This window comes from Fulmarus glacialis, unplaced genomic scaffold (assembly GCF_000690835.1).
Source record: "Fulmarus glacialis isolate BGI_N327 unplaced genomic scaffold, ASM69083v1 scaffold7516, whole genome shotgun sequence".
NCBI lineage: Eukaryota > Metazoa > Chordata > Aves > Procellariiformes > Procellariidae > Fulmarus > Fulmarus glacialis.
In genome coordinates, this window is record NW_009218662.1 from 633 (window position 1) to 26,616 (window position 25,984).

The 25,984-nt window shown below is 36.4% G+C and overlaps 1 protein-coding gene across 1 annotated transcript in view; it reads right to left on the reverse strand.

Annotated features, from left to right (window-relative positions):
- Positions 1-239: 239 nt before the first annotated feature.
- CNST (consortin, connexin sorting protein) overlaps positions 240-25,984 on the reverse strand; it is a gene marked incomplete at its 3' end in the record, with an annotated part of 32,200 nt that continues 6,455 nt past the window's right edge. The window contains 8 exon segments of the mRNA XM_009580102.1: positions 240-375; positions 8,154-9,034; positions 14,392-14,488; positions 14,670-14,691; positions 17,229-17,343; positions 17,819-17,905; positions 20,472-20,502; positions 25,074-25,279. Coding sequence (XP_009578397.1) covers positions 240-375; positions 8,154-9,034; positions 14,392-14,488; positions 14,670-14,691; positions 17,229-17,343; positions 17,819-17,905; positions 20,472-20,502; positions 25,074-25,279 — 1,575 coding nt within the window.

The following is a 25,984-nucleotide window of genomic DNA, read 5'->3' on the forward strand; positions in this document are numbered from 1 at the left end:
GGCTTCAGTCTCAACCAAGCTTTAAAACAGAAGTGTACTTATTGTATCCTTCTGTAGCCTCGTTACCCAAACCTGGTATAGAATAATCTTTGATCAAGCACCTTCAGTTATTACTTGATTAAGTTTTAAAAAGCCAAAACAGTATGTACAATGAACGCCCACTTTGCTTTTGTGAGCAAAAAGATCAACATCATTTGCACCCCAAGGATGCAGCCCATGAATTTGCAGCTTTAAATTACCTTGATCCAATGTGTCTTCCATTTCTTGGAATCGCACTCTTCTCTTTGTTTGCCTTTGCTGGACTTGAGCAATTGTTTTTCCTTCCCTGTCATCTCTCTTCTTTAGTATAGACACCAATCCTTCTGCTGGGGCAATCTATCAGGAAAGACAGTGAGTGGCACAAGAGATGTGAGAAATCCAAGCATGAGATCTATTTAACAATGACTTTCAGGAGGAAATGAGCTAAACAGTTAAAAAATTGTTTCCACTCCACTTTTCTTAAACATTGCAGCACTTGTGAAACCTCCTCTTGAATACTTCAATTCCTTAACATGCAGGACAGCTGCAGTATCATTCTACTGTATGCTGACACTACTTGCCCTTAATTGCTATCGGAGTTAAATACACATACATTTACTGTTTGGATCATACTTTGTATTCACTGCAACAGTTCCTTTGTAAGCTCAGATTATTAAATCACATGGGTTGGGAAGCGGTGAGGAGGGTTCGCGTCAAAAACGCCATCATCAGAGGGCAATAAGAAGTCAATGACACACTGCTGCTGCCTCTCCAAAGATGTAATCCTGCGGAGACTATCAAATACTTATTGTGAGATTAATTTTCCAGCACCGTAATTGGTTCCCCAGGGTGGACAAGAAGCTACAGTGGGGCCAGAAAACCAGAAAGAGATAACACCAGGGAAAAAAAAAAGGCTTCAATGCTCTGGATAGATTCCAGCTCCACATTGTAATAAGTTCTCTGGATACAGCAGCAGTTCAAAAATCCTTCCCTACAGGCTCGTCACCCAAACAGCGATACAGTCTATAAGTCAATAAACCCGTAGCTTCTCTTTCCTTTGCTACAGCATTTGGCTTAGCTGCAAGAGTATATGCTAAGCCATACTAGGATGTTACACCAGCCTGAGCAGTCTGTAATTTCCTAGTTATTAGAGAAATGAAAGTAGGGGAAGTATCGGGAGAAAAATGCTTTCCTAAGCAAGCAATTCCCAGTGTGCTAGAAATAAACAGAAATTAAAATAGGAAGCATATTTAGACATGCCCTTTTTTTACCTTGAGATCATCTTTACTGGAAAAAAAGTTTTAGTCATCTCTTCATAAATCTGAGTAGCACTTTTAAAAACTTATTCTGTAGATCAACAATAACAATTTCAATTTGTTAAATTGAAAAGTAATCTGTATACATTTGTATAATGTATATTATAGATAAGAAAACCTACTAGATTTGCAACTGAGTTTGCAACTCATCTGTGTAGGAAATGACCCCAAATGGCTATAATTTTCAAAAACCTCAAAGTGGAAAAAAAGTAACTTTCCAGATAACACTGTAGTTGCAGACAACTGACTGCTTAACTCTCCCCATAATCTAATCAGTTAGAAGACCATGCATAAAACTCGTTTGCATTGCAATCGTAAGAGCTGTAGAAAAACAGAAAACAAGTGACTTCATAACTTATGCCCCTAAACTTGCTTCATGCTACAAGCTTATATAATGAATCGATGCATGCTGTAATCGGAGAGATGGTGCACTGAACACAGTGAAACACAGAGCACAATCCAATAGGCACTGTACCAGCTATGGCATTTGGCATTTGCAACATTTTAGCTGGTACATGTGGCAATTACATTTGCAGGTCTCTAGTCTGGCAGTATTTTATAGCCCTCAACTGGACAAATAATGTTGCCCTGAACAACTCATAGAATTGGTCACTGTGGGTATATGCCTACAGTCTAACAATTTTTCCCCAAATCTCTGGGGAAAATTGATCTCTGCCACACTTCCCTTTTTGGTATTCACTTTCCCTTTTGATTATCTGCTCAAGAGTTTGAATGGATTATTTAATGAAACAATGCAATGAAGTACTTACAAAGCAGTGAAAGTGTGGAGGTGGTGGAAAAAAATTGTTTACAAAGTCAACATATGGAGGACCACTATTTGGCACAAATGAACCAGAAATAATAGCCCGCAAGTGTCTCATCACAACAGACAAGTGTACTGGGGTGAAGCTTCTACTGGTAATGTTAAATTAGCCTTGCAGACTGCCATGAAAATTTATCAGGCCAGACAGAAAATCAACACTTATGCTTCCTTGTTGTGACAAGGAAGGGGGATCGTGTAGGAGTGCATTAATTTGACTTATTTATCTGGGAGGGCAGAGATGAAATTATGTCCTTCAAAAGAGTAGATTATTTTAAGCTTCTGTGTACGGCTTTGCTTTCCTAAAGAGGATCAATGGCTCCTCCCGCACCACCCACACAGCAGGCTAGCTGTCACCTGGCACACGTGTTTTGAAGTGGCTTGGACTGCACTTGGTGGGAATGTCACCCAGGGCCAGCGGGGCGTTTGTACCAGTCTGCCCTAAGATTAGTAGTATGTGGTGGTCCGTTCTGCAAGTAGTAATTTCATTTGGTCTGTTGGCTCTTGGTAGTTTTTGAATGACTGTGGCACAAGCTCTGTCTTCTCCAAGCTTAAAACCAGAGGGCTATCTTTGACAGGATTATGTGGAAATGCGTGTTTCAGTGATTACAGTTACGTAAAAGGCTTGCAAAGGAAAGCCTTGCTACAATGAGGTTCACTTACTTTCCCTGTCAGCCTACATGGCTATGTTTCAGGATTTACTTCTACATGTATAAAGAACTAATCCACACAGCAGAGGTTTCTCTACTCTGAACATTATCTTTTGCTTAAAAAGGGGGAGCAAGGGCTTTTGATTTTGCAATAAAATCAGTGTGGCTAGACTCTCCTGTCTCAACAAAAGCCATAGACTGTATTTTTAAGAATGTCCCCCTTACATGATATGTAATTCATACCTAGACTATTTCATCTGCTTTTGAATTTCATGACTCACGTAATTAAAGTTTTTGTTTTGTTCTGCAAAGGACCTACAAAGCTATGCCTCCTAATCAGGATACAGTTTATTGTTAAAATGCAAATACAAACATATGGCATTCTGCATAAAGCAATATTTACACCTTCTTTTCTACCATATTCTCAACTGCAGTTCGAAAATATTTAATGCAAACATCACCACATTTTATTTTTATTTTCAGTCATAAAAATGTCATTACTGTAAGTTTGTCATGCAAGAATAGGGTCCATCTTGCTACAAATAAAAAAACTTCAATTCAATTAAAAAAACTGTAAATGTAGTTTTCTACCATACCTTTCATTTAGAAAGATTTCAAAGCAATATACAAACTGATTGTATTAGATCCATCTCCCATTAATTAAACATCCAAGGAGAGGATCTTAACTGCCATGCAAGACGAAGTTTTTCACCCCAGTCTTTAGGAGGCTGGAGGAATTTAAAAAGGCAGAATACATTATTTAAATTGGAAGTTAATGAGGGAACTGTGGTTAATACAGTTGACCACAAGTCAAGCCTCTGCTTGACTTGAACCACAGGAGGAAAAATGTAGGCTTGCACCAGGCTGCACTGCAAACAGCTCTGTGTTACATAAAAAAGCTACATGAAGGACCCTATTGAAACATTGAACATTTTCTTAATTCTAAGTTAGATAATTAACAAAAGATGCTCTTGGAGCATCTATGTAACTGAGCTTACTCGCTCAGCTCTGCTGCCTTTCACAAAATATTTTGACCGGAGCTTTCAGGAGTACTGTACACAAACTGAAAATGGCATACAGGTATGTGGTGGCATTTTGACCAACAGTCAAAAGGGAAAGCAGCAATGACTGTTGGTTAATTGAAACTCTGTAAATATTTTAGCTTTTCTCTTTTTACCACTATTAATACAAAGTGATTCTGCTTCACAGAAAAGTTTTAAACTTTTTTGGATAAAGTTTAATATCCTGGCTGCAAAACAAGAACAAATAAGCTCTAATTAAACTACCTGTCTCTTCTCTGTTTAAAACAGCATTTGCTAATAAAATATTAAAAAACTTCTTACATTATACATATTTTCACCAAATATGATGTGTGTATATATATTTATAAACATACTAGACAAAACTATGAAAATAAGGTCCTGTATTTCAAGCTTTCAGAGAAAACAGATTAAACTTGACTATTGGAATCATTTGCATACAGAAGTAAATAAAAACCCCAAAACCAGGGACACTGCAAACTGGCATTGATGAAGGAAAGTTCACTGTATGAAGTATTTTGGTCTGAATGCAGAGAACTACTCAAGGAGGAGTTTTGTTTGTGTATTCTTCTGTGGGCTGTATTCCTTATTCAGTTACTTGGCAAGGCCTACAGTTTTATTTCTAGCAATACCAGATTTCTTTAAAGTGGTAATCCATAACTGTACGACAAACTGACAAAAAGCAAGACTGCCCTGGGTTATGCTATAAGAAGCAGACAAACCCCTTCGCTAATAAAATACATTAGATAGATGAATAATTTGACTTTGAAAAGGAGCTAACTTAGCAGATTCAGTATTCATAGCAGAGCATCAGACTCTAACCATTTTTCTGCTGATACACTTGCCCTGCAAATACCGGGGCTCCTTTATACAGCAATAAATAGCTCAGATACCGTGTAAGCATTTCATACGGAAGCATAATTCTTGCAAACTCAAAACTACAGGACCCAAGCCATACAAGAGAACAGGGGATCTCAACAAGGCATTGTCTCCACACCGAGTGCAGATAGGTGGAGACTTCATTTCTGCAATCAAATCAGCTGCTAGTCAGTACACACTCAGTACTTTTTAAGTCTTGGTGTACAAACAGTGCTAACCAAAAGCTACTACCTTATGTTGTGGTAGAGAGTCTCGCTATCTTTGCTTTTTGAAAGAAATTTCAAATTATAATTTTTGAATAAGGAAAAACATTAAGATTTTACTCATTCCCCTAATCATCACTCAGATAAAAAGTTTATGTTATAAACTTCTATTTCGTATGGCAACTTACATTACTGAGGTTACAATTTGTTTGCTGGTGTGTCATTTCATTCTCACAAAAATGATAGCAAAGAGATCTAAGAAGAGGTTATACACTTCTGATATCTGTTGCTGCCAACTGCTGACTGTGCTTCAAAGCTCTTTGTTAGTTGTATGAACCTAGTTTCTATAAAATGACAGTGATTTTCCATCATTTGCACGTTGTCATGCACGGTTTGTACTAGTCAAGAAATACCCAATATAAGGGACTGTACGATATGTAAAGTACTATTCTGGTTTTGCAATTATTTAAAGCCAGAGTCAGAATTTAGTGGATTTTCAGACTTGTAATTAGTTATTGTAAATGGTAGACTAAAAGTAAGTGACATAAAGGGTCTAAATTAGAGAACTACATGAGATGATTCTTTGATCTCAATATAGGGTCAAACAAAACTTCCTAACTCTAAATACATACACAAGTACTTACGCTTCCCCATTTACAATAAATTAATATTAGAACTCCATTGAAGAATATTAATGAAATTTTGTCCTACCGTATGATTTTTGTACCTGGGTTATTTCAAAATAATCTCTACTTCTGCCTTCCACGCTAACTTATTTGTGGCGATTTTGTAAATACTCACTCCACGACAAGTTTTATAACAGTGAAATTGAGTTATGGTGGTGGTTTTTTTTGTTTGTTTGGTTCTGGGTTTTTTTTTGTTTTGTTTTTTTTTTTGTTTTGGTTTTTTTACTGTCACACTGGTACATTTCATGTAATTAATTTCATTTCATTCATGTGGCTACCAATGCCTTTCTAGGTGTTTCTTTCACAATTACTGTATGAAAACATTATCTTCTTATTAGATGGCCATAGCCTGAACAATACAACTTCAAAGGCTTCAGGAAGACAAGAAAGGAAGAAATGTTAGGGCTGGGTGCAAAGATCAGTCTGCTTGTCAAAACATCAGTGGAATCCTAATCTTAAAACAAAATCAGTGAAAGCAAGTTAACAGTGCTGCTTTCTCAGGGGTGCCAAACTCTCTCAATTCCTGGTGTCTTCCAGGGAAGCTGTAGGTGCTCACCACTTCTGAAAAGCAACCACTAGGGTAATGATAGGTGATAAGATTAACTGGAAAAACAAAATATAAGCGTATAATGAAAAAATACAAGCTGCTGTGCTGTCCTTAACTCACCCTGCTGCACCTAGAAATTTCAGGTATTGCAAAAGAGCCCCAGATGATGCATATTACAAATTTAAATTGGTATTGAGATTAACCCTTCTTCTCTTCTCCCTGGTTTAAATGCCCTGCCTCACACACAACTCAGATCTCTTGCTAATAATCCAAAAAGACTCCCACCAGTGCCAGCCAACATTATGCCTTATATGGCCAGAAAAAGTACTATGGAAAGACTCAAGGTACTTTTTCTTCTCCAGACACTCTACTGGCCATTAGAGTACTGGCAGTCCTAGCATCAGGATAGCAAACTAGAAATGAATCTAGATTCCCTGTAAAGCATCAGCATCAGTCACTGGGCCAATCAATACAAGCATAATTTTTCTAACAGTATCAATATGCTGCTTCCTATCCCATCCTCTAAAATGCAAATGGCACAAAATAGCAATTTAAAAATAGTTGCTATAGGATTAATTCAGGATTTTTCTACGTGAAACAGAACAGTTCTCTCCTGTAGCTTAAAATGCTGAACTTTCAGTGGACTCAAAGGAAATCTAATCCTGAGGGATGATACTTAAATTACTCTTCTGTTGTACATGTATATGGGCTTAGCACAGGCTGTCAACAAAATGCACTTTTTCAAAACCATTCTCTAAGTGAACACAAGCCAATGGATTTAGTGCAAAAGTTTGATTGCATGTATGAACATGTATATGAGTTTCCACATCTGTGTGCTGTCAAGAGCTTATGTACAGCTTTGTGCACATGGCCCGCAGTCCTGGTATGTAGTATGCTTCCTGACATCCCACAGAAAGACAAGGTGTTTCAGGGACAGGTCAGGATGAATGATCTTGGAAAGGAGATAAGAAGCTCTTTAGGTGGGGAGAAAAACCAGCTCTGTTTCCAGCTCTGGAGATTTTGCCAAACGTGTAATAACATCAGCATAGATCCCCGCTATTTAGTTCCCTGCTTGGCTGCTGTCCTTGAGTGATCATGGGTTCTTGGTCTCCGTGCATTAGCTTCTGATCTATAGAGAAGTACTGTTACTTTATTGCCAAGCGATGTTGTATTGTTAATGCATTAAAAATAGAGATGAACTAAGAAGATACCTTTTTACAAGTCTTCCCCCTCCAGCATCTGGAATCACGTCATTTCACAATAATCTCATTCTTTCACTTAAAGAAAAAGCTTTTAAGGGCCCATGGTTGCAAATGCACCAAAACCAGGAGGCAAATAAAGCAGAGATGTCATAGCACACTCCCCCAAAAAAGTCCCAAAGCAATAAATCTTCTATCTTTTCAGAAGAGCAATTTAGCTTATGAAGCACTCATCCTTCTTGTGGCCTATCAGCAGTGCTTCAGAAAGGTGGGTTCAGGCTTAGAAGTTCTTTCTTAGTTTTGGTTGAACAACAAAACTGCCTGAACTTGGCAAAATTAGAAGCCCATATATTCATATACAGAGTTTATTACATATGTAGTTCTCACCTATACGGAATAGGCACAGAAAAGCAAATTTTATTCTATGAATGGAAACAAACCACATGTTACATCATAGGCATTATGTAGATCTCTGATGTGAAATTGTGATTTAACAGGAATTGTCAGGCCATCTCCTCACAGTCTCCATCAGAATAAAAAACCAGCGGTGTTCACACTCATATGTAAAAATCAATCTAATTTTTAGAAACACAGAGCACTGCTGGCCAAGAAAGAGGCAAGCAGGCAAAAAGAAACTTTTTTCTGAATTAACACAGAACAATTAAATAAGTATAGATTTCTTTTCAGATTAGAGTGATATATGAAGGAATATTTAACACATTTTGAAGTTAGCAATATCTAAAATATTTTAATTGAGATAAACATGGAAAATTTTATAGGATTCACAGTATTTACCTCAGCAATCTCTATCCTTCTTGCAAGTTCATCAAGAGAAGAAAAGCTGTCATCTAGTGATAAAGCTTCCAGTGAGTTGTAAGATGCTTGTTCAGGTGAAATATCCTGAACAGTGTCAAAGTCCTCTTGGGTTGCTAAGTTTGCAAATGATTCTTCAGTGTCTATTATGTTACCATTTAAAAATCTGAGAAATAAATCTTCTTGTTCTTCATTATTTACCTTCTCCTCCTGTCCTGCTGTTCTCTGTATTTCCTCGCACACTCGAGAATGGGCAGTACTCTCATGCTCAGACACTTTATTATACCCAGAGCATACATTTGATGCAGTTCTGTCCTGCGAAGATTCTTCATCATCATCATCAGGCAGTTTCTGTTGCTGCTTTAAATCACTATTTCCAAGCTGGCCACTAGCAATTTCTGAAGAGCCAGCAGCATGTTTTGATCTGAGCAGATTTCTATCGGCTTGCACATCTTTATCAGTAGGAACCAAATCAGTAGGCATATAATCAGCATCTGTTAAAACCAAAGCGTCTACCATTGGCTCAAGAGGGAGTTTCACTCCAGGCTCCCCAGCTGTGCCTTCTATTTCTTCCACATCCTTAGAGAGCTGTCTTTCTCTCAGCTGCAAACTGTTGTTATCTTTACCGGCATCCCCAGATAATAAACAGCCCGAAGAAGGCCTGCCCACTGTCCCTGTGGACTGGGTGTGTGGCTCCAATGTTGATTCAGCACTGCAGTGCTGCTCCTCCACGTGGTCCTTTCTTGCAGCTACCCAAAGGCTTGCTGCCTCTGTCTGTCTCTCAGTTTTGTTTTCACCCGGAGAACTAGCGCTCAGCTGTTTATCTTCTTTCTTTGATCCAACACCAGGACAAGTTTCAGTACCTAAGTGCAATAGGAAAAGCAGTTCCAGTGTTTTTAAATGATTCAAAGCATCAGCCCAGGGGGCAAAGAGTATACTGTGATTTGATAACATTGTAACCTAATGCTTTAAAATGCACTCCCATAAAGGGCAGGTATTTCGTGCTCCAGTCAGAATAAAAGTTTCGTTAGTAGTCTGAAAAGCTGACTCCTGACTCAGCAAAATATTTACACACATTCTTGCAGGCAAAGCACATGCTTTAGTGCCCTCCTGAAAAGAGTTACTCCCATACTTAAAACACAGTATGTATGTAAGTACCTTTCTGAACAGCCACGTTTCTTCTAAAGCATGTTTTATGTGAGTGCATCTCGTGGAGGCCTGGAGTTCAGACAAATGCACTTAATTACAGAAAGCTGTATTTTGATGCTAGTGTGTCTATCACACAGGGAGATATCTGCATTTCCTTTAAAGAAGCAGAAATCATACTAATAAACTTTAAATTAAGTTCTTTTAAGTGGGTAACTAGCTCCACCTTTGGTTAACACTAAATTAAGTATCCAATTACAATATTTTACATAACGGACTGCATAAAAAGATGTTGCTTTTTGGATATGTAAATCAGTTTACATATTAAAAAATGCAATTGGATACAGCTTATTTCTGTATTCACATTTACAATACAAATGAAAACTGATTTTTCTTATCTGAAATTTCAGAGAGAAACAAGGGGTACCTTTATCTAGCTTTGGGCCTTTGTGTGTGTGTGTGTGTGTGTGTGTGTGAATTGATTTAGATAACCAATAGTAAGCATAATCTGTAGTGACTGTAGTAGACTCTACTAACTCGCTCTGTAACATTAAATTAGTCAATGATTAAGTGCTGCTAAAATCTTGTGATTCACTTTAAACTGTGAATGAACCTTAGACTGCTGCTAAACACATATAATCCCGATTAGACATAAACCATTGTCCAAGTCTGAGACTAAGATTGGATCCAGCAGCACCTAGACTCCTCTTTGAGAAGGAGTTTAGAAAGCAAGGCGGTCTACTCTGAACCTCGTGACTCAACGGGAGGGTATCCCCTACCCTTTTCCATCCTTGGTGTCTGTATAAATCATTCCAACTCAATTCTAGCTTGATTTTCCTTTGTATACTTCATCCATGTAGTAAGTGATAGAGTGAACCTTGCCATTGAATTCTGTTAAGTCACGCTATTATAAATTTCTATTAAAATCATTTTCTGCTAATACCTTGGACGGTGATGTTTTAAGCGGCCTCTAAACCACTCATTCGCGACAAATTGGCGTAGTCGGCAGGATCCCAGATCAGTATTTCGCGACACCTTATTAACTATATATGTTCTCACAAAAATGACTGAAGATCTCTATGCCAATCTTATCCTTCTTCACCTGTTAAAACCTCACTCAAAATCTGAGCAATTTCCTGAACTTGTTATATGAAACAGGGTCACATTCATTAGTCTTTAAAGAAATATTTGCATTAATTTGTTGTATTGAACAGTTTTATTAAATTCTAAACTATCCCCATTTTCAAGGATAATGAAATACAAGGTAGCATAGAAAAGACAGGCTTAGAAATTGAAGAGAATATCCAACCATCTCAAAATGCAGAAAAAAAAATCAGAACACCATTAACAGATAAGGAAGGGTACGGGGAACCTAACTTCTGAAAACACTGAAAGAAGAAATGGGTATGAGACAGGGACTTTTTGAAAATTAGACACAGATGAGTAGATAGCTCAAGGGATTTGTAACAGGATACTGAGCCCTTCACATATAGGTCTCGAGTTCAAATACAGCCTGGATTATTGGTACAAGATTTTGTTACCATCTGACAATTTTCCCTAGTGGATACATCCACATTACAACAGGCATCTTTGCTGGCAGCCCCAATTGCTACAAAGATTAAATGGAATCGGAAATTAAATCGAATTCTTTACCATGAAGGGTGGCTCTTGAGCTCAGGGCTCTGTTCTTAAGAAAGTAGTAAATGATCCTAGCATTGTTATCTAACTATAGACACACAGGAACTGAGATGTAACGATCATTGTTACATTCCACATCAAATTTTCAGCAGCTTTCAGTATTTTCTTTACACCTACTTCAAAACACCTGCTTGAGACAACCCATGCCCACTATTGACGCAAGGCAAGTGAAGACAAAGACTTGAACACTTAATTAGAAAAGATGCTTTTTCCTACTAAGTTAAATGAAGATGTACCCACCAACACGGCAGTAATTTTTATCTGACTGTCAGAGATATAACAAAGTGACTACTGAAAGTTTGCTAGAAATGAAAGCACTTATGGTAATTTAAGAAATGTTTTTTTCCCCAGAGTTACTTCAAAATTGATGCTTGCTTTGTACATCACAGAAACCTGTAGCCACCACTTTTTTATCCTGTTAATTCAAGACAGCCTAGCAGAGAGAGTACTGACCTACAGCATTCTACCAGTGGAGAGTTCACACTTCTCCATCTTTGTCCCTCTTCCCATTTAAAAACAAATCCCATGTGACCTAAAAGAAAACAGGGTATAAGCAGTTTCTCCCCACCTTGGAAACAGGTCTATATGTACACACTGCAAACTTATGCTAAGGGTTTTATTAAATTCATCATTTCATTACAAAAGGTTTAATGAAACACATGAATTTGATTATCTTCAGTAAACACTAAGGCTATTAAGGCTTTCAGTCAGAAACTGAACAAATTAATGGATATAGGAAGTATCTCATTTTTTAATACACACACATAGCTTTAAGGGCCCAGTTCTCTCTGTTGGTAGACTCAAAGAAAAAATTTGCTGGACAGGAAAATGTAACAGAACAGACCATTCACAACCCTTGCTCAGAAGGGCAGAAAACTAATTCAGTGACTCTCCCAGGAATCTTGATTAGCCAGCTTCTTATAAAACTGTTTCTTGGTCACTATATCTCCAGGAGAGAGGAATCGTGAATTCTTATGGTCAACTGCTTACAGAGGCTCAAACTATGTTCCCAAATGCCTGCAATAAGTCAATAAAGTAATTTTTGCTTTAGATTAGTAAGGAAGTGTGATTTTACTTCAAAGACGTTACCATAGAACAGTGCAACAATCTCTACAATGTAATATATATATCTCTCTACATATAAGCTAATACTTCTTATTGACAATTGCTAGATAAATTCTTATTTGGGGCATATGAATTCATATGAAGGACAGTCTTCAAACCACTTGAGAATTTCCTTTTCCTGTCTTACTGCAAGTCAAACTTCTACTACCAGCAACTAAGTGAGTTAAGTAGTTCTCCCTGCAGATTGGCAGATACATTTCTAAGAGAAGAAGAAAAAGATTACACATTTACTTCTCATTTTTCATGATGTAGAGAAAAAACCCACCCAAAAAGCAGATGACAAGCATTCTAAGTTTTCACTGAGAAGGCCCATGCTGAACAGGTTAGTTTCAATACTAGGAACTGTATGGTTATTATAGTACAGGATTCTGCTGGGGTTCAGGCAAAAATCAAGAACCAGCCCCTAATGGCCATATTGCTTCTAGTTCTGAGCTAGATCACCCAGCCACAGCTCAAATATTTTTTGCACAGCACTGAGTGGTGTAAAAAAATTCAGAGTTATGGATCACCTTTGTCCAATCTCTGTATTAGTTCATACCGATGCCTTTCCTACCCAAAACCTTCTAACTGCAACAAAAACATTCAGCCCCATGCTGCTGATGCATTGGACTCAGTGAGGGGCAGCAGTAGCTAATTGACCATCCACTGTCTTAACAGATGAAGAGACCGGTCAGGGTGAGAAGTCATTGCTTCCTCAAGAATGTGCTAATCTTTCAAAAAGCATCTTTTGCAAATTTTAAGCATTTAAACTTGAGTTAGCCTTGAAATATTCATATTTTTGTATCAAAAAAGTATTGAGCACTGCTGGAAAATTCTCACCAGAACTGCTTTCTATTGGATGACACAGCTTTACTAATTTACAAACATTTCACAGGACCCCAAAGATTTTGATGACATTTTGACAAGAGTTACATTAAGAGAAAGGCATGAAAAAAATCCATTCACACCATCAATTACTTCCACATTAAGTTTAGTATGTCTAGATGTTGTACTACAGTATTTTAACACTGACACAAAATACTCCTTAACTCAGAAGTTTCCAATGATCAGAAATTCTGCTCTCCTGAAAGCTTTTGTTCCCACTTGGAATAAAAACAATGGAAAAATTGTAAGTGCCTAATTTTTTTCCATGGGAATTTCCAACCATTCAAAAATAAAAAGCATTGGGTTCTTTTGATCTGCTTTCTGAGCTGAAGAACGTTTGTTTCGTGTTTTCAATGTTTTGTGTTTAGGTAGGTTACAAGAACAAACACAGAGAAAAGGCAGTATAGGGGTCATGGTAAAAGAGGATGCAGATGAGGAGGATCAACACATGTAGAGAACTGTGACTCTGTATCTTTGTTAATTCCTGATTCTCCTGAACATCCTGGCTGATACACACTTGTAGGATAGTTTAGGTTGAAAGGGACCTCCTGAGGTCACTTAGGCCAATCCTCATCTTGTGAGAAATTCTAGCTGTTTTTGAGGAAAGGTACTCGGTTTAGGCCAATTTTGGCAACTGGAACATGGCAAAAAAAAGAAACTTCTTGTTCAAAAAGAGGAGAGAGAAAGCACAGCCTACCAATTGGTAGTCTACCAATGCTCTTTCCCGCTCTGTCTCCATTTTAACAATTCATTAATTTGTCAATGTTTCCTAAGAACCCAATGATTCTAACAAATCACTCAAACAAAACAGCTACTGCCCAAGGCAGGAGGAGGAAAATGAAGCTGACATAAAAGCGTGTACTGACAAAAATTAACTGAAGTATGTTTTTTGCTTCAGGACCCCTTCCACATTAAGTTTCCTAATTTTGTGCTGTTACAGAAAAATGTGTCTCAAAATCAGTATATTGCATGTAATCTAAAATAGTTACTAGTACTGTTAACTATACTGAATTGCCACAACTCAGAATATTTGTCATTAGATTGTTTACCTTGTATTTTATACTTACAAATTATGTATCTTATCTCTAGTTTTACACAATTTTGTAGCTTATGTAGGCTGCTATAATGCATGCACATTTAAAAGACATTTTTTTGATGGAGGCTAGAATTACTTTAATTACAATTCTGAATGTCAATGACTAATTAAAATTGCATAGTATGTCCATTGTGCAGTTGTGAAAAAAAATTAAAATTTGCACAAATGGACGAATCTATGGGAATCCAACAAATGCTGTAGCTTCAAATGAAATAGCTTCATAGTATTTATAGGAATATGTCATTACAGTATATTTAAAAAAAACATATGCACATGTACACACACACATACCTGATTTAAAAGCAGCAGCTTCTCTTTCCTTTAAATTTTTTGATTCCATTAACTGAAGCAAACAACCGCTTTCACATGTATTTTCTGCAGCTACTAGCTGTAAAATATGATAATATTTCCTGTAATTTTTGGAATCAAACAGGAACACTGTAACTTTTTGAGACATCTGAACTTCAAACAGTTTCTACACTAAACTGGAAAGATTATATCTAATAATATTAAAAATATATTTATTAGCAATCTTTGACAAAGCAGAATTCAATTAAACAGCTGCTTACCTTATTTTTGGATGCCTGTGGCCTGCAGCAATAAAGAAAAAAAGAATAAATTAAACAACTTAGTAGCAACATTCTTCATAACAAATGTCATTGAAATCTTATAAGCCTTTGATCTGCTCTAATATTAGCACAGAACTTTTCTTACATTGAAACAGTGTCAGCATGCTAGCATACTTTCAAGCACGGATCTGTACCATATGTGAATATCATCAAAAGACCAATTAGCCCAAACATTGCTCCACCTAATTGAGAAAGCAGTCAAAAGAACATTTACTGCAACATACTAGCAATCTAAATTCCTGTAAAACTTTATGCTCAGAAGGAACTCTACCAACTTTAAAAATCATGTAAGGACTCAGCATCTACTAGTATTAAAAATACTGATCACTATAAGAGATTGACAAATGGAAAAAACCCCACAAAACATATTTCCCTCTCCACAGGCTGTTTACACTGGGACACGTTTTCTGGGTACTGTAAGATAAAGCAGCTCCCACTGATTCCACTGGGATTCACAGGTGAGCCAGCATTGCTAACAGTCAGCGGGGACTTTGCAAACGGTGTGGAGATTCATCCACAATGTGTTTTATCATGCACAATCTGTCTTGCAGCCTTTCATACAGCAATGAAGATAAGATGTTGAGCATTTCGTTTAAAGCTACTGAAAAAAAACCCCAGTAGGAGGCACAAGAGGGAAAAGTACTGATGTTCATACTCTCTGACAAAAACTTTTAGAAGTTGCACTGACTTTTAAATTTTACCATTTAAACTTCAAATAAGGGACACTCAAAACTATCTTTAACGAACAAACATGTCCAGTATGTAGCTGTAGACCTTGAGTATCAGAAAAAGTTACATTACTTTCAATTACAAAAGCAAAATGCTCACATTTTCCGAGACCTGCATGTTATTCATTAAAAATTGAAGTATAATTTTAATTACAAAAAAAATTGAGATTAAAGCTTAGGGAAAAAAATATATGAAACAATAAAAACAAACAGGCTTTTGCCTAGAGAGTTTGGAAGAGTAATAATATTAAGTACAGAGAACTAATCATGGCAAATGAACACAAGCCTTAATTTTTATCAAATTGCAGGGTTTCTCAGAACCAGGAATGACGTTACATAACTGAAATTTTGTATTTTGAAGTGAGGCTGCATGGAAGAATTAGAAGGAGAAAGCAGAGTTATTCTCAAGAAGGTGACAATTGAGGTGACAATAGGGAGGTGCTAGCATATAAATCGGAATAGACTTGAATCTTAATCTTTCTGTGGGCTTGCAAGGTCACATGCAAGGAAATGTAGGCTGAGGAACCCTGCAGGCACTCAGAGTGCAATCTCTCAGTAGCAACAGGCTGTGGGTGTAAACATGCAGCTACGGTGCTAGAGCTGCCTCCTCCTCCTGTGGAAATGCGCTTTCCAGGGGCTCCCTCCCAAACACATTCAGACTACAAATAAACAATCCCTGCCTCGGTTCTGTCAGTCAGCCTGGGTGTTTACAAACTTCTGTACGGTCACCCAGAAGAAAAAAAAACGGGGAAGCCAAATCATACTCTCTATGAACAATAGGGGCATTTTGGCTTGTTACATCCAGACTGACTAAGCCAATGCAAATGTATTTGAAGAAGTTGTCTCTCCCCATCTGATTGAGAGCATCTCCCCTGTCACAGGTTGGTCTTTTCACAGCCTTTGATTGTGGTTAGTTTCCTTATTATTGTTGGCTGATCATTTTTCAGTGGCAGCTGGTATAATTTCTTTCCTCTGTCCCTTAAACTCAGTGTCTAGTAGGTAGGACGTTCACCCATGAAATAACAGATCTTCTCCTTCCTGATGGGTACAATCCCGTATATGTAACTACCCAGAAGAGCACCCTAGGCACTGTCCAGAAGTTTGTGATACTGTGATACACTGATTCAGAACACTGATGAATCAGGCAAAGCAGGTACGAACTAAGATTTCACAACTCTTCAGAATACTGCCACACTAGGGAATGACAGAATCACTGCTTCATAATGTTTACACAACCTATACGAAATCAACAGAAGATAACAAGAGTGACTTAAAGCATTAAGGGAATTGTCCTAAGATGTGGAAAATTTGGGAACAAAATCCTACAGGGTAGATGTGAGTGCTGCAGTCCGAGATGCTGGGCAATTGCATTTAAAAACAATGATTAAAACAATAGGTATTAGACACAAGCACCATCATCAGTTCTACAGTCTCCCTCGTCCTAAATTAACACTACTCACTTTTTACTTTGGCTGAAAATACTAAAACTCAAAACTCCATTTCTGGCAAACTAATGATTTGCTGAAAACAGTTCAGATCTAGTCCCTATACATTCCTCAAACCATATTAAAGCACTGAAAATCGATGGTAATGGAAACATTTTAGTTATATATCAAAAAGAACCACCACTTTGCAACCAAATTCACTGAAGTTAATGGGATGCACCTTTTATTTTGACATTGACTATTTTAAAACACCTATACTGGCAAGTAGACAACAGCTGCGCTAGCATATTAGCACTGGAAAAGGAATAATAATTTCTTATACTTACTGTTGATGCGAAGAGCAAACTCTAGTAAGCTTTTCCAGCTCTTCACCGCTCAGTTCTTTAGCTAAATTCCTCGGTGGTGTAACTGGACTAGGAACTGCTGTTTTCCATTTTCTTTCTAAATTAAATCAAAATAATTTTTACCCAAAGTATTGTAAAAGTAGTATTTGCTTAACATAAACATATACGTGAAAATAATTAATAGAGAAATATTGACAACTCTTCTGTGTATGCTCTACAATCTTGTTTCAGACCATGCAAAAAGGCACTGTATTTTTTCACAACACACTTTATTTTCATCACATCAAATTCACCAACCCTAAATCAAAAATAAGCTCAAAACATCTGTGGATCAATCAAAGTCTCAATTAATAGAATAAAGAATGACAAACTATTTGCACCTTTTTCATGAAATGTGTGAGAAGAAATCTAAAGCAGGAATACTTTTATCGTAACAAGCTCAGAGAAATTCTGATATAAATGCTGCTTTTGCTATGTAACATTTTTAAGCTGGCAAAATGTATACTCTATTATTTAGAAATACAAAACAAATTAATTCTTTCTTCTACCATATTAGTTTAGCCTGTACTCACCCCACTGCTCCTGAATGGAAGAAAGATTTGCAAGCAGCTGCTCATGATACAGTCGTTCAAGCTGAATGAACTTCATTGCCTTCTCATCTGAATGGAAGGTTAAAGAAAAATGCACACGTATATGGACATGTTATGATTTATTTATATTTGGCAGTATATTTGAAAGGGCAATCATTATATACCTGAAATTTGACATAATTGAGTCAAAATGAATAATGGCTAGCATCCAGATTTCTGTGCAAGGAAGAAAATAATAGCAGACATGAAAACAGCAAGTAAGAAGAAAAGTAAGTTGAGAAAAGTTCCAAAAATGAAAATCCTATTCTCTTCAGCAGTTATCTCTTCCCACATGCCTTAAGTCCAACAAAAGTTTTTCTAGAAAATAAACAAGCAAAATGTTATTATGCTGACAACTCTTATCAGAAAATGAAATCTCTGGGAAATGAAAAGCAAAACAATTATACAAATACCAGTATGCATCTCTCAAGAAATACAATTATATGCCAATAACCATAAGTAACTGAAAATATGGCTCCTTTCTACTGACCAGCTGGAGAGAGAGAGTATTTAAAAAATTTCCCCAACTCAAACGTTCAAAAAATACCCTCCCCCTTTTCAAGTATTGTATACAACACTGTCGGACAGCTGAGTTCACCTTTTGTCTTCTTTCTGAAGATTCTGCTTGCTTTTCTTCTATATGAGGAACTCTTTCATCAATACATTCACAAAGGTGTACTGATAGTTATATATTTTGTAATAGTCTGGATAATTCTAGTTCTATCAAGCCCGAGTTGTTAGTTGTGCCATTTAAAGCCATGTTTTGCCAGCTATTTGAAATTTAATTCTACAGTACAATGAAGATAGAAGTACAGTGAATGAAGTTCATAGTAATATAGAAAAAACATTTTTCATTATTCATGCTAATTAAAATACTGGAGTAATTATTACAAAAACACAACCAGTACTTGTTAGCCTCATGCAACATATACATAGCATGGCTTATGAACAACAATATTAATGGACAGAATATTCCCTGCTTTCAAGAAATCTGTTATTAGAAACAGAATTACAGATCAGAGAGACAGCCTTAGAGGATCACAGCAACAAACCCTGAATTATTGTTAATATGAAGTTCTACACTGGATGAATTAAAATGCCTGTCATGGATAATTAATACAGTGCAACATGATCAAGTAAGTTCTTTATTAACCTCAGGAAACTGATGGTTGCAAGTACAGAGGAGATATCCTTCATAAATATGTATTATATAGTGGTGTTGAATTCCACACATCAGGTGTACATTGCATTAAAAATATTTCCTTTGATCAGCTTTAAATACAGTGCCCTTCAATTAAAGCAACTTCTATGAAAGAGAAACTGTCTTTCTATCATACTGTTGAATGCATTTTAAATTTATTGTATTTCCTCCTGCAGAGCCATAATTTACTGCAGAATTTTTCCATGCCTTTAATCTGTGCTGTGTATTTTGGATTTTCTGATGGATGCTTTTGAATTAGGATGACCAAGACAGGAGTACAGTCTTCTAAGACAGTGATGGATATTTTATTTTATATATTGCTTTTATAATATTGCAACAGTTATTTCTCTGGTTTTGTACTACAGGATAATATAATTTGGCTAGGTTTCAAGGATACCATTCCAGGTTTCTTATGTTTTGTTATTTAACAATATTTGTTATTTAACAATTGCCTATTTGCTGTATATAATATTAAAGATATAATAAAGAAATAATCTGTATGCACAGATTCTGTAATTTATGACGCATCTTAGTGGATCACATATACCTTAAGGGCTTACCACTCTTGCCTCTTCTTTTTATAGTCTGATCATTTTCCCTTAAAAGCAAACAGAGGAAAACCCAGTCCACCTTTTCTAAAAATATAATTTCACTTTAAGGTTTAATATGATTATTCTCTCCCACAATTACTGAAATGTATCAGAGTAATTAGCAGCAGTTCAACTATTGTAACTTTTTGACCAAACTTATTTGTATTATCGGAACAAGTCAAAATAAACTGGACCATTGAACTAGCTGTTCCCAAAGCAATTACCCATATTTTCCTATGACAGTTTCTCAAACTACCTTGATACAATTTTGACTAATTAGCATTTGCCGAACAACATGTTGCTACTGTTTGCAGGTTGCTGATCTCCCTTAGCTCAGTGTATTTGGTATTTTTATTCTAATCTAGACACTTGTAGTACATATTCTAATCAACTGTTGTGAAAATTTTGTTCTTACTATAACAGTGCCCTATTTGATGTAATAGAATACATACCCTATCTAGACTGGTCATATTCCCAGTTACTAATACTTAGAACAGAACTTATCCTATAAAAACATAAGTTCTTTGCAAATATCTTCTTACTTCCTTGTTTGTGCATAACTACTAATGATCGTATCAGTTCAGCTTTTGGAAGTGGATTTATTACTTAACTCATATTCCAGCTGTCTGATTAAGAAGGATTTGCTAACATATCGTATATTCATTCATGGGTAAATTACGGCTGTTCACTTCTTTCTAACCCTGACCCACAACCTGTAAGTCAATGGTAAAGCATTTGTCTTTTATGTTTTCGTATGCCAGATTATTTTAATATCGCATAACAATTTCTACAAGTAAAAGGATACATTCCTCCTCTTGAAAATAGGTCTCAGCTATCTGAAAAATTAAAAAAAGAAAAATTAGGATTCTATAATTTTCATGGGAGTGGTGAGGATATAATATGAACTTTTAATTATAGTTTTAAACATCTGTTTTGCAGGTTCATATTTAGTTTGGGTAAAATACAAATGTTCAGACTAAATACATGTATTCTTATTCTAGGAAAGATGTTTAAAAAGAATATCAAACAACAAAGAAATATTAAGTCCTCTCACATAAATGGATTTGCCCCAATGTTTGTTGGGTTTTATCTTACAACAACAAAAAATTATTTCAGAAACTTTTTTAATGATCATATTAGAAAGTTTTAAAGTGACCTAGAACAGAAATACTGTGTTTACTGATATGAGTTGAAGAGTTTGAATTCTGTTACTGATCATTGTTTCCTTACATTTGACCAAATTAAGATCATTGCTGAGCTCTCCCGAGCATTACAGTGCAATGTTATAAAATGGAGAAATGGAGGTCGCCTGACTGACGAGAAAAGAACAATTTTTGGATAAAAGACACTAAAAATCACCTATCACAGCATCAGAGACATACCAACAACCTTCCTGTTTATATCCTATTTACCATAAATATTTACAATAAATAATTACAACAAATATTTCAAATACATAGAATTTGAAATATTTACAATATGACTATTTGAAATTAATGAGATAAATGTAAGAGGACTCAAGTTCTTAATCTTTTTCTGTATTACTCCTAATCCACTCGCAGAAGCCAGACAATACCATTGCAGCAGACTTCTGCCACTTCCTTTCCTGAAGCTGCTCTGCTGTGTTAAAAAGATTTAAAGATCCTCTACCTCATGTGTTAGTTCACTAAGCCTAACATCTTGATATCTGAAGCTCTTCAACAATAGAGCAAACCATGGAGTTAAGCCAGATGGCAGTTCTTTGATTTGCACTGTAGTTGTTACGACATAGAACAAATCTGCAGCTCTTCCTCCTTAGGTTGACATTTCTATAACAGAACAATTAAAATTGCATTTGTAACAAGACAGCTCTGCCAAAGACAACCATTGGGGGAAAAAAAAAACCCACACACCTAAAAATCACAACAATTCTTCAAGACTTGTTCTCTTAGATGGATGTTGAGTTAATACAGGTATGTCAAAACAAAGAAATATCAGGGAGTTGACACAAGAAATAAGCAAAGTTTCCCTGTTGCATTTAGAGCTCAAAGGGCTCAGGAGGTTTAACACAGAGAACAAAAATAATTCCAAAGCAGTTACTGAGGACCAGGAAAATCAAACATAAGACAGACTACATATAAAATACTTGAACACCAAAGTCAATCTCCAGCACTTCCAGCTCAACAAAATGTGTAAGCTGACATTAAATGCTGCTGTTACAGCTGCTATCTCAGCCAATGACTAGGAATTGAACAAGGGATCTCTATGCCTAAGCATTCAAGATGTCTAGCTGCAACATCTTAAAAAACAACTTCACCCTGGCTGGGTAATTTTAGGACGCCTATCTTTAACAGATCACTGCAAAAAGGAGCAGTCAATATATGCTTATCAAGGGTTTATACACTGACAAGCTGTGTATAAACCAAGAACATGGGCATGCAAACATAAGAGAAAATTATGTTCCGGTATACCAAGTTATTGCTATATCAAAACTACATATTTTAATTGCAGACTACTGAAATAGATTTATTATCCTCTTCCTAGTGATGCCTTTGCTTTCAACCAGCTATTTCAAAGCCAAAATTACAAGCATGGAAGTGGCAGAACTTTCAGAAGAAAAGTCGAGATACCAGTTAGAAAAAATACTTTTTCTGTTAATCAAGTAAAGGTATCAGTTTTTTGGTTTGGCTCCCCCGCGCCGCCCCAAACTGGCATAAAGGATTATTTCTTGGACTAAAAGGGCAAAGACACCATTGCACTAGAGTCCATGCAACCAGCTCAGAGAAAGCAAGTATTCAAAGATAGTCAGAAAATTAGCATGTTTCTACTGAGAATCAGAATTTCACTTTGACTCTGAGTTGGTGGTGGGGAGTATTATAGAAAGGATAGAGCTGATACCTGGAAAGGAAGAGGTGTAACACCAAAGCTAACGTGGTAATTGAAACATTTTTCTTCCAATTCCTCCTGGTAGACAAGTAATCTTTGAGACTTGCAACAACAACAACAACTTATTTGTGCTTGCTGGAAAACTGGGCAGGCTTTCCTAGAAAGCTGAAGAATACTGATAGCTTTACTTGTAAATGCAATAAAATACAAAAAATATAAACCTCAGAAGTAAAAATGTTTTGTTCCACAGAACTCTACAGTACCAGTGACCTTTACAAGCATTAACTAATCAATCTTCAGGGACAGCAAATATTGGCAGTCTTCCTATTTGCCATGCATGGTGTGGCAAGGGCCATGCTTGCAAAATGTGTGCGGTAATTGCAGGTACCCTGGTACCTGAACATTCAGGTTGAGACACTTCATAGCCGATACTCCAATGACTTCTGTGGGAGCACACAAACATTCAGTCTCAAAATCTTTGGGGCATATCAATTTAGGCACTCATAATTTGAAGGGCTTAACAAGTGGGTACTTTTACAAAAGTCTAAAGATGATTGCTCAAAAAAGACAGCGACTTGATAGAGGAGTCTAGATTACAAGTTGTGTATTCCTGGCTCTCAGCCTTATTATAACCACTAGACCATTCTGAGCCCAGTACCTCCAAAAGAGAACTGGTAGGTAACTTTTAAGGTTCTTTATTTGGATGTTTTGTCTGCTACCCACAGTAGTTCCTAAGGATTTCTGCAGCTGCCAAAGCTCTGTATCTATGTTTTATATATGTAAGTAATTCTTAGATTCTGTAACAAATGCTAAACAAATCACATGAATCCCATTCAAGACAGGAAAAAAATTACATCCTATTTTAATTAAAAGTTAACCCTTAGAATAGCCCCTAATATCCCACGGCCTTTAAATATTTAATACAGGCTTCCCACTAACAACACGGATTGTTAATACCCCAGAACATCTGACACAGCTCTTTATTTTCCATTGAATTTTGTCATACAGAATAAAAAGAGAATGTGATAGAAGAGTATTTGCTAGACTTGGCATAAAAGAAAGTTACTGGCAGGCTGTATTAGCAACCTGAAAAAAAAAAAGACTGAAGATGACAGGTTAATTCATTGGAAAAGGAAAAAAAATTCTTAATTGACTCACTTTACTCATGAAAACGTTAATGCTATCTTTAAAATTCTTTATTTTTTCCCCAGATTAAAAAGTGTGTTATGATCCTTGTAAGTTCTGTTAGCTTTCTTTCAAACACTCCATTCAAAATGCTTGGTATTTCTCAGGAAAAAAGAGATGGTGTTTGATTACATGTTTGAATCTGGAAATGCAGATTCTGTTCTCAGTTCTGTCACAGTTCCTGTATGACTTTCAAAAGGTTATTACCCTTAGGGTTTGGCTTCCTCATTTAAAAAGCAGCGAACAGATTTCACCTCCATCATGTTCGATGACACTCCTTAATGCTTGTAAAGCGTTTTGAAGTTTTTGCCCTAACTGTGTCGTTTTCCAAAACAGACCTTTGTACTGACTCATGAATGACCACCAAATTCGGTGTGGCTAAAAGTACAAATGGTTAACCCTAATGCTGAATTTCAAATAAATTAAGGAATGGTATCAAATATCTTCACTCAAACACAGATTTAAAAAGATAATTTAAAATTCTATGTAAAATGTAAATTATATATGATTTGCAATACTAAAGAGAAACCTCTTTCTCAAATATAATCGCTCATTTATATCAAAGAGAATAAGAATGCAGGACTGTCATCACAGTTTAGAAGTTTAAAATATCACAATCATCCAAATTTCTACAATAAAGATAATGCAACTAAGTCAAATCAGACACTGTATAGTATCTATATATATAGCCCATAACCAAACAAAAAGTATTCTAGTCCACTGTTAGTCTGACACAACTAAACTATAAATTAATACTGCATCAAGTCCTATCAACATATTAATCTTGTATCATAATTTCCAGAAAGAAAAACATACTGGCCAGTTAGTAAAAAAGATTGCTTTTCAAATCACACAGTATTTCCTTTGGTCTTGCAGGTGTGGCAACTGTGCTATAAAAAAAGTATATACTAAGAAACCTTGAATCTTAGCATTCATGCATGACATTCATGCTAGCAAGAAGTCTGCAACAGCAAAAATAATTCCAGATTTAAAATGTTAATTAGACATCAGTAGTCTTGTATCTATACCAGTGTCTTACAAACCATATTTAAGGTATGTTGAAGAGTGATTTTCCTAAATCTTCCTGCCAAACTAGAATTTCATCGTTTGGGGAATTAGAAAACCCATCCTTAAGACTTTCCTTTAACTGCAGAATATACTTTCAAGGCAATTTATAATTTAACATATGTTAGAAGACCTTAGAGAAGATACTTGCCTTGACCACCTATTATACATCAAAATATCCTGTCCTATTTTGAATACTGGCATATGTTGAATTAATGTATTTTTCCCTAATGAATCAAGGTCTCAAATAAAAACAAAAGTGTGTGCAACACCCCAGAATCATAGGAAGTACCTGATGGAGACACAGGGGCAGTATCTTTGAATCCATCTGCTCAACCTCTTCACGGAGCAAACAGAAAAGAGACTGCAACGTTTGTTTTTGTTCTTTTTGGTGAAAGTTTTCAATTGCTTCAACAGCACCTTCAGCATGCACAGAATCTGTATCTGTAATAAGAGTATTTTCCTCCTTGATTGCTGTGGTTCCCACTGTAGGAACTCCTTTAAAAAGAACAAGTACATAGGTTAGGATTCAAAAAATACGTCAAGTTGCTTTTTAAGGAAATTTCAATACAAAAGCTATGAATAAAAACCTAGTATCTTAAATAACATCCCTGCAAGTAAATAAAATACTGGTCTTGTCAAAATTAGTTGGGATAGGTCTGTCTCAGTGTCAGCTCACCTACCTGAAAAAACACAGTAACACACATCAGGTATTTTTGTACACTTCTGTACAAAAGACCTGACTTTAGCTTGGGGCAACCTCCTCTCCCCCCAGTCTACACTGTTCTACAGACTTCTTAATAAGAGACCAGGATGACCTAAAATAAAAAGTTTTATAACTATTGCTACAGTTTCAGCTAAAAAAATCAATACTTAGATCCAAGTGGCAAACTTCTATGTTAAGACTGAATTGTAATACAGCAGAGACAGAAAGCAGGGTTGTTTGCAACACAGTTTTGCTCAAAAAGGGCAAAAAGAAAGTAGGCGAGGAGAGTGTGAATGAGGTTCTAAGTTTGTCCCTTCCCTCCTGCCAAGGGAGATGCCCCGGGGAAGGAAGGAAGGAGGACAATTCAACCTGTTCTTCAGTGGTAACACAGTGGCTCCTCACAGTGACAACAGGATCTTAAAGGATAGAAAGAAGCAGATGATGACAGTGGAGGATTCTATTGTAGGGGACAGATGTCCAGGGGAACTTTCCTGCTG